The sequence below is a fragment of the Tasmannia lanceolata genome, unplaced genomic scaffold (genome assembly GCF_043159265.1).
Source record: "Tasmannia lanceolata isolate RefF3 unplaced genomic scaffold, GAP_Taslan_0.1 ptg000011l, whole genome shotgun sequence".
NCBI classification, from domain to species: Eukaryota; Viridiplantae; Streptophyta; class Magnoliopsida; order Canellales; family Winteraceae; genus Tasmannia; species Tasmannia lanceolata.
In genome coordinates, this window is record NW_027518688.1 from 16,821,684 (window position 1) to 16,831,750 (window position 10,067).

Sequence of the window (10,067 nt, forward strand, 5' to 3'; positions counted from 1 at the left end):
TCCGCTAGATCAGGTTAGGGCTGGTGCCCCTGGTTAGGGTATGTATGTATATATGTACGTGCACGTATTATATCTATTCTTAGATTAGGGCCTATCTCCTAGATTAGGTTTCTGTAACTATCGCAGTCGTGCATTCCTTCAGACCTGATCGATGACCCTTACTCTTGCTCGGTTGTCAGCTAGATCATGATTTACCTTGTGATCTCTTATCATATGGTCATTCCGGTGTCTTAGGTCCATGTTTGTGAGTTTTTCTGATCTATTACCATCAGGTGGAGTTTTGTTCCTTCTTTCAGTCTTGGGTCAGGCCGATGGTTTTGTTCACCGCCTTTCATGGCCATGGTCCAGTCCTTGATTCCTTATCGATTTGTGGAGGTAAAATGGATGTCTTTAAACCTTCACAAATTAGTCCATTTTTTGCCTCCACAGTTCGAATGGTTAGGATGATCCTAGTCCTGATCGGTCTTTGTACTAACCTGTTAGGCCAGGTTCTGTCTGTCAATAGAATTTTCTGGTCTAACTATCAGCTACATAGTTTCATTCTCTAGTCTTCAAAATGGTTAATCATTTTCCCTGGTCTTTATCCTGATCATGGTCTATGTTTTGTCTCCTGAGTGTACGGTGGTGTTGTTCCTTCGTACATGTATTACTCGCTGAGTCGATGTACAGTTTTGCCATCTTCTTGTACATACCCTATTTGACAAAGTCGGTCGTTCAGATCAGGACCTCTTTTGCAGTAGGTATTCCAAGTCTGATTCATCCTATTTGCCTTCCTTCGATGCAGTCGATAGTATTTCTTTTAACCATTGTTGGGACTATAATCTATCGTTTTGTCTTCCGATTGTACAAATCTCTTCTGTATATTCAGTTTTGTTGATTGGTTAGATTAGAACCCTCTTTTCTAGTGAGGGATTCCTGGTTTAATCAATCATATGTACATTCTTTCAGAGTCACCTGATTAGTGGTCTATACTCGTCACTCTCATGACCACGGTCTATCCATATTGGGTACATAGATCCTTGCCGTATATGTATATTACCCTTCGACTGTGTACCCATTCTTTTGATGTGTCATAGACTCAGGCTGTGTATATGTATTACTCATTAGGCTAGATTTTGTTTACTCACCTGCTCTGTCTTAGATATGGTTGATGGCTTGTCCGCTGTCTCTGTGACCATGATCTATCATTATCGATCCTCTTGATCATACAGTTGTCAATGTCCATCATCAAATTTGAGATCCAGTCTATGACCTACTTCTGTCATTTTGTGGCCGTGGTCTACCTGTCTGATCTATTGATTGTCCTTGATCATTGATGAACGAAATTCAGTGTCACCAGTTGTATCCTTCCCATATGATTGGTCAAGTTTATCCCTATTATTTCGTTATTCAAGATTATTTTCACTCTCTTCTGATCTTATCCTATCTGTGATTAGGTTAAATCATGTCGAACAAGGTGGTGAGGGATTGGATAATTGAGTCAACTAGAGCTCTCCCGCGCGAGCGTGCAGAGTGGAGTATGGCCGACAGGTTCATCAGCACGTTTAATCATTTGAGCGCAGCCGGTGTGAATTGGCAATTTCTTCAAGCAGCTGTAAGACTTTGGGATCCCATTCTTCATGTATTTCAATTGGGCCCCTTTGAAATCTGTCCTATATTCGAGGATTGGTGCGCCCTATTAGAACTCCCACCTGAGGGACTCTGGATCCAACCTTCGAGTGTAGCGTCTCCTCGTTTCCTTTTCTGTTAGCTTTTCGAGAACAAAATTGTTGATGCTATGCCCTATTTCAGAGACACGTACGTGCAATTCGATGACCTCATTGAGCGTTTTTCTAAAAACGTTGACCCTGCCGATTCCCGTTTTCAAAGTTGCCGGCGCAGTGCCCTAATCTTTGGTGTCCTTGCCCGTCACGTTGTCCGTGAAGACTCCAGTATTGCCCCTGTGACCTTACCGAGTGTAGTCGATCAAATTAGCGAAGGAAGAAATCCTGTTCCAATCATGCTAACGGAAACCTTCTCTGGGCTGGATCTTATTGCTCGGCGAGAGGTTAAGGATAATTTCCATGGCTGTGTCAAAATGCTTTATTTGTGGCTTTGTGAAAAACTCACCATCCTTCGGCCACGGAGCTCCCTTCAGTACACCCTCAAGGATCACCTTTCGTGGCAACCAATGGCCAATAAACCCCAATCCATTGATGAGTGGCATAATTGGTTGCAGCACGTGGAGGAGGATCAATTTCATTGGGTGAGTCATTCATGCTTACACGTTATCACTAGCACCTACCCGCATCCATTTGTGTATCTTATGGGTTTGGAAAAGTCAACCTTTTATGCTCCCACTCGTTTGCTTTACCAGATCACGGGAAATCCATGTCCACCCGGATTTGTAACCCCTCCTTGCGAAAAGCTTACTCCCGATCTCATAAAGTCTATTGTAGCTGCTTGGGGAAACAAGGTTACCGATAAGAGATTTGCTCTATCATCTAAAGTCCAACGGAAGGAGTTACCAGAAGAGCCTGCGGGAAAGAGAGCTCGGCTCATGGAGCATTGAGGACCTTTTTCATACAATTGTCATACGATTGTCATTTTCATACAATTGTCATTTTAATTTCAAATTTCATTATGCTCACTGGGTTTCATTTACTTGTAATTAAAAGTGACATGTTTTATCAATCGTAACTGCTGTTTGACTTGTGATCAATGAAAATGCGTTCTTTCTATTTCTTTCGTCTTGAAGTTGTGTGAAGTATTCCATCTCAATTATCAAATGTGCAATCTAACTTATTAACTTCCATCCAGGAGTCTTAACTCGCCACCATCGCTCCCAAGAAAGTCAATTCAAAATCGGCCTGGTCCCGTCAGTCTTCAGATTCCAGGCTGAGTAAACTTTCTTTTTCCCCAGAATCCTTTACTTCTCCTGCGCCACTTCTCCTTGGTCTTCCAGAAGTACTTTCACCAACTCAGCTTACATCTGAATCAATGGATACGAATGAGATGATGAAGGTTATTCTTCTTCAGCTGAATGCCATGAAGGATGATATAGCCCTCTTGAAAAATGATCGTCTTTCTATTAGCTTATCGAGAGCCTCTTGAACCACTCTCTCATAGGCCATGTCCAATGCACTTGTGGCCTCATCCAGAAGAAGAATTGTGGGATCTTTTAGGATTGCTCGTGCAATTGCCACCCTCTGCTTTTGTCCCCCCGACAACTGTACCCCTCGCTCTCCGACTTGGGTCTGGTACCCATCGGGCATTCTACTGATGAACCCATGAGCATTCGCTGCCCTGGCGGCCTTCATTATTTCAATCTCCGAAGCAACTTCTTTTCCATATTGAATGTTTTCGTAGATTGTCGTAGAGAATAGTGCGGGTTCCTGCTGAACCAAACCAATTTTAAGCCTCAACGATCTCAAGTTTAAACCTCTGATATCCCGCCCGTCGATCAGAATTGCCCCTGAATTCGGGTCATAGAATCTCATTATAAGTGCAATCACAGAGCTCTTTCCTGACCCACTTTGTCCTACTATTGCGAGGCTAGTTCCTGCCGAGACTTGTAAATCCAATCCCTTGAAGACCGCGACATCAGGCCTGACAGGGTACTTGAAGCTCACATTCTTGAATTCAATATCTCCCCTGATTTCTGTAACCACTTCTGATTTTGGATCATTGAGGTCTATAGCTGTTTTCCTTTCGAGGATACTAAGAACTGACCCAAGAGCTTGTGTTCCCTTTACAATGTCGGGTGCAAGAGCAAGTGTTTCCGCAACCCCCAATGCCGTGATCATCAACATCATGAAGGACTTCATGACATCATCAAAGTTGGATTCTTTGTGCCCTACAAGTTGCGATGCATACCAGAGGCCAAGTGTGTAGGAACAAAATGCAAGTAGTTGAGTCAAACCGTAGCCTAGACCTGATATGTGCCCACGTAGAAGGGCTTGCTTATTTGGTCTGTCTAGTTCTTGGGCAAATTGGGCTGCAGTTCGGTCCTGTGCATTGAACGCAGCCACAGTTCGAATGTTGGTGATGGCTTCCCGGACAATAGCAGTGGACTGAGAATAGGCACGGGTGTAATCTCCTCCGAATCCCTTCAGAAATAGTTGCTGCACACAGCATGGACAATGTAGAACTTGATCAGAACACAAGAAAGAAATTAGGGGTGCAACTCGGGTCGATTTTTGGGAATTCGGGTTGAGCTTCTACCTTAAAATCGGGTCGGGTTGATTCCTATTCATTTTTTAGCAAAAGCTCAACTCAACAGGACCCGAGTTGCACCCATAAAGAAATCAAACATTGTTCTCGAATGAGAAACATAAAATAAAAACAGATATTTCTCATCAGATCCAAAGCAAGTCCATGGTTTCTTTCAATGAAGCAGATTGATAATTACCTCAGCTAGTGAGGCACCAATAAGTAGAGGAAAGGTTGCAATGAGGACAGCTGCCATGCGCCAACTGAGACAGAATGCGATAACAAATGCGGTTACAGTAAGTGACACATTCTGAACTATGATTGATAGACGGTCCGATAGTGCACTTCTCACTAATGTGGCATGGGCCGCGAAAGTTGACACCAGTGACCCACTGCTATTCTCATCCAAATCAAACCAGCCAATCTCATTATGGAGGATAGCTGCAGCTCAAAAAAAGTGAGTTTAAAAACTGAAATAAGATGTACTTTACTATTTGTTATAAGCCTTTTTATCTATGTTATTTTTGGAGGTTTCTTGTATCTTATGATTTAGTTTCATTATTTTTTCCCTGTTAAGTATATTTCAGTATCTATGAGATATTCAATCCTCACTATATTCTCAAATTTCTAATTTGGCTCTTAAAGTTCAATTCCCCTTTGCGATTTTGGTGCTCTCTTCCATGTGCACACAAATGCTCCTCCACATTCTCACACATATTCTTTCATGAGAGCGACTCCTAAACCATATCGACTAGCACATTTCATGTGTGTATTGAACACACTGAAGAAGGTTTTTTTTTTTTTTTTTTTTTTTTTGATAACATAGGGTATCCCCACTGCAATATTTGGGGTCGGACTATTCCCCACATTGAAGAAGTTGCCACTTCAATTGTGAGAATTCACATGTGATTATCTCGCCCCCATGTTTACTCCTCTCCTTAGATTGCAGACGGTTTCACTGATCTATGATTTAGAAAATGACAACTTCTATTGGTTGACAAGTTACCCCTTATTGAGTTGCATGGTTCCATTTACTAACGTATATGTATATTTCTTTTATTTTAGGAATTTTATGCATATTTTTATCTTTTTTACTTGAATGATAACCATATGTTTAGGAATTTATTAATCTATCATACAATTCTTTAATATGTTCCTCAACTTAGCAAGTAAGCACCCATAAAACTGAAATGTGAAATAGAAGTTGAATACCTGAGAACATAAAGAGGCGGACACGAGAAGTCACTCTTTCTCCCATCAAGGTATAGAATTAGTGCTGCAATAGATATATAGGCACAGTAATGACTGCTGCTCCAACGAATATGAGAGACATTCTTTGGACCTCTTGTTTGATTTCTAGATTTTGATGAGAGTAGAACACATTCAGGATATGTGTAATTCCAAGGGAAAATAGAGGAGCTTCCATTCCTGCAAGAACGGCACCCACCGACCCAAGTACCGCAAGTGGCCACTCTGGGGCATTAAGTCTAACAAGTTTCTAAATTGACGATGTTGTGGATGATCTGGGCTTAACCAAGTGTTGATTTTTAGTCTCCAAATCTATGGGGTCCATTGCTTCAGTCTCATGGTGATCTTTTCGATTGGGCAGTTCTGAAAATTGTGTTGCTACGGAAGAGTCCCTGACGAACATAATTCAACAGATTAGACTTGTGTTCAGAGCAACAATTTTAGTTTAGGACCTCGTCTTAATTTTAGAAGCACTTACATTGACTCTCTAAACCTTTCTTGACTTTGATATCCAATATTTTCTGTACCTGCAAGCTCACTAGATTGGCATACTCTCCTTCTCTTTTAGACATCAATTCCAAATGTGTGCCACTTTCAACAACTTTCCCATTCTTCAAGACGACAATGGTATCAACGTCGCGAATTGTGGACAGCCTATGCGCAACAACAACTGTTGTCCTATTTGACATGATTCTCTCAAGTGCTTGCTGAACGATGAGTTCAGATTCTGCATCTAGTGCGCTGGTGGCTTCATCTAGTAGTAAAATCTTGGGATTTCTTAGAACTGCTCTAGCAATGGCAATTCGCTGCTTCTGCCCTCCAGAGAGCAGAGTCCCCCCCTCCCCCACCTTAAATCCTTACACACCCTCGACACTTACTTTGTTATTTCTCTGAGTTCTATCCACATAATCATGTATTCAAAGACATGAACGTTCATGAAAGTATCTATGAAATACTGTTTAATTCTTTTTCCTTTTTTCGGAAAGGAACAACAGGCTTGCAGATTTGCCTGCACATTGTGAGCAAAGAGGTCTTTCTATCTAAGGTTAGTAACCAAATCCACAAGTCTGGTCCCACCAGACTTGACAAAGATGTTGGCATAACTATTTTTTTTAAATGGTTCATATCTAAAAAACAAATGAAGTTCATAAAAATATCCAATCAAGTCTATATGGTAAATAACATCAATTTTGAGCGTCAATACCTAGTTGCCTCTCCAGATCAGCCGAAATCCGGGTTATTCCAAACCCCTTTTCCGGGTATTCTTTATCAGCAACAATATGAGCACACCTGTTTGCCTTACGAGAGGTGTGCTTGATCCCCCGGCGTTTGAATCGTTTCAGGATTGCTTTTATGTCTTCGATAATCTGTTGAATGTGGGGGATCTTGGAAAATGAATGTCCCAAAATCAACTCCACGGCTGACTGGAGGTCTGTTTCTATCATTATGTCTCTACATCCTAATCGGAACGCAAAATCAAGGCCATAATAAATGGCCTTCATTTCCAAGTAATTGTTAGTGATCAAATATTTCTCTTTTCCCGTATATTCCCGCCGAATGCAAAACAACCCCATGTCCTCACCAAGCTGTATAATATTACCTTCATGGTCCTTTTAACAGACCACCAATGACACCTATGTATGAATTAGTATCCATAGTCAGTGAAGCGTCGAGAATATTGGTTGCAACTTACAAAATCACATTTTTGTTTGTTTTTATGTTATGTTATGGGAAGATGTACATATCTGAAACCATGGTTTTAAATTTCGATCGGTGGAGACCGAAAAATGAAATTTTCCGAAATTTCATTTTTCGCCATTTACGAAATTTCGGATTTCGGTCCAAAATTTTGATTAAATGCCATTATTTATTAAAAAATTACAAAATTTCGGAATTTCGGTCCGGAATTTCGAACCAAATTACCAAATTTCGGATTTCACCGAAATTTCAGATTTCACATAAATTTCGGTTTTCGGTGGGGTTCGAAACGGTTACCGAAACCGAAATTTTAAACCATGTCTGAAACTAGCCCTTGTACCCTAATAGATGCCTACTTCATGCAATTCTAGGAGGATTTTATGTTATTTCTTAGATCAAGATCTGAAGAACTGGTTTCAGGAGGAAAGATGGTTTTGATACTGTTAGGAAGGAGAAGTAGAGATCGCACGGATAGATCCGGTGCTTTCTACTGGGACCTATTAGTTGAAGCCTTTGTTGGCATGGTTTCTCTGGTACAAGCTATCAGTCTCATTTAGTTCTCTATTTTTCTTTTATTTTGAAGCTAAAGAGCTAAGGCTGAGTCAAAAGGTAAGGGTGAAAATCACTAAACAAATAAAAATCACAACATGACAAACTACCAACTATACTTGTAACAACGATGGAAATGACAGAAAATAAGTAAGATATCCACAACTAATTAGAAATGGGTTACCAGTTTTCTGGTTGCCTGTTGATAACTTTGTATGAATTGCAAGTCTTTAACAGAAAATTAGAAATGTAAATAGAGGAATGCCATTACTAAAACAGTACCTGGCCACCCTTAGTCTGCCGACCCCGATTCTGCCGACCCTGATTCTGCTGATTCTGCCGACCCTGATTCTTCCGACCCTGATTCTGCCGCCCTGATTCTGCCGACCCTGATTCTTCCGACCCTGATTCTGCCGACCCCTATTCTGGGGACCCCTATTCTGGGGACCCTTCACCGTTGCTTCTAATGGAAAAATAATCCTTCTCTTTGGGATTTGGATTTTAAGCCCAAAAAAATGTTGGGTGTTTGATTCTCCTGGAAAAATAATCATTCTCTTAGTTTCTACAGGAAGAATGATCCTTGCCGTTCTACTCAAGCGAGGCATTTCGAGTTTGATACCAAAATACATTTGGTATTTTAATTTTTTAGGATTCGAAAAAAAAGAAAATGGGGAGTAGCAGCCATGGAGAGTGAAAGCCATTTTCTTCTTCTTCGTAAGTTTAACCTGGTTTTTAACCAGTGATATAAGTAAGTGGATAAAAAGTAACAAAATTTACCAGTAGGAGTCTTCATAATACGAAAATTGCCAAAGGGGGTTACACTTTTGAAAATGACCCCATTTCATCCCTCTCTAACAATTTTCAAAGGGGTTTTTGCAAAAGAAGTCTTGCACTTTGCTTTATTTACAAAAAGAGTTCTACTTGAGAATTTGCAAATAGAGTTAGGGCTGGCAATTTCACCCGTGAAACGGGGATCCACCCCGCTTCGAATGGGGCGGGGATTTAAAAAATTCCTCGAAGCGGGGACGGGGCGGGATGGGGATTTCCATCGTTGTGGACATCTTTCTTATTTTCTGTCATTTCCATCGTTGTTACAAGTATAGTTGGTAGTTTGCCATGTTGTGATTTTATTTGTTTAGTAATTTTCACCCTTACCTTTTGACTCAGCCTTAGCTCTTTAGCTTCAAAATAAAAGAAAAATAGATAACTAAATGAGACTGATAGCTTGTACCAGAGAAACCATACCAACAAAGGCTTCAGGTAATAGATCCCAGTAGAAAGCACTGGATCTATCCGTGCGATCTCTACTTCTCCTTCCTAACAGTATCAAAACCATCCTTCCTCCTGAAACCAGTTCTACAGAGGAATTTTTTAAGGCCCCGTCCCCGTTCCAAGTCGGGGAATCCCCGCCCCGTTCGAAGCGGGGTGGATCCCCGTTTTCACTGGTGAAATTGCCAGCCCTAACTCTATTTGCAAATTCTCAAGTAGAACTCTTTTTGTAAATAAAGCAAAGTGCAAGACTTCTTTTGCAAAAACCCCTTTGAAAATTGTTAGAGAGGGACGAAATGGGGTCATTTTCAAAAGTGTAACCCCCTTTGGCAATTTTCGTATTATGAAGACTCCTACTGGTAAATTTTGTTACTTTTTATCCACTTACTTTTATCCCTGGTTAAAAACCAGGTTAAACTTACGAAGAAGAAGAAAATGGCTTTCACTCTCCATGGCTGCTACTCCCCATTTTCTTTTTTTTCGAATCCTAAAAAATTAAAATACCAAATGTATTTTGGTATCAAACTCGAAATGCCTCGCTTGAGTAGAACGGCAAGGATCATTCTTCCTGTAGAAACTAAGAGAATGATTATTTTTCCAGGAGAATCAAACACCCAACATTTTCTTGGGCTTAAAATCCAAATCCCAAAGAGAAGGATTATTTTTCCATTAGAAGCAACGGTGAAGGGTCCCCAGAATAGGGGTCGGCAGAATCAGGGTCGGAAGAATCAGGGTCGGCAGAATCAAGGCGGCAGAATCAGGGTTGGAAGAATCAGGGTCGGCAGAATCGACAGAATCAGGGTCGGCAGAATCGGGGTCGGCAGACTAAGGGTGGCCAGGTACTGTTTTAGTAATGGCATTCCTCTATTTACATTTGTAATTTTCTGTTAAAGACTTGCAATTCATACAAAGTTATCAACAGGCAACCAGAAAACTGGTAACCCATTTCTAATTAGTTGTGGATATCTTTCTTATTTTCTGTCATTTCCATCGTTGTTACAAGTATAGTTGGTAGTTTGCCATGTTGTGATTTTTATTTGTTTAGTGATTTTCACCCTTACCTTTTGACTCAGCCTTAGCTCTTTAGCTTCAAAATAAAAGAAAAATAGAGA

At 40.7% G+C, this 10,067-nt stretch overlaps 1 protein-coding gene across 1 annotated transcript; it reads right to left on the reverse strand.

The window, feature by feature from the left end:
- Positions 1-3,014: 3,014 nt before the first annotated feature.
- LOC143885939 (ABC transporter B family member 14-like) lies at positions 3,015-7,013 on the reverse strand. The gene is made up of 4 exons (XM_077389969.1): positions 6,644-7,013; positions 5,918-6,295; positions 4,391-4,632; positions 3,015-4,103 (listed from the first exon to the last, which is right to left on the reverse strand). The coding sequence occupies exons 1-4, from the start codon at positions 7,011-7,013 to the stop codon at positions 3,015-3,017; spliced, it is 2,079 nt and encodes a 692-aa protein (XP_077246084.1).
- Between the last annotated feature and the right edge of the window lie 3,054 nt (positions 7,014-10,067).

Excerpts from the sequence above, each read along its gene's own strand:
- LOC143885939 (XM_077389969.1), bottom strand. The coding sequence starts at position 7,013 with ATGGGGTTGTTTTGCATTCGGCGGGAATATACGGGAAAAGAGAAATAT. Across the intron at positions 6,296-6,643 it reads TGATCTGGAGAGGCAACTAG|GATTTAAGGTGGGGGAGGGG; the intron begins GTATTGACGCTC and ends AGGGTGTGTAAG. Across the intron at positions 4,104-4,390 it reads TTGGTGCCTCACTAGCTGAG|CAACTATTTCTGAAGGGATT; the intron begins GTAATTATCAAT and ends TGCTGTGTGCAG.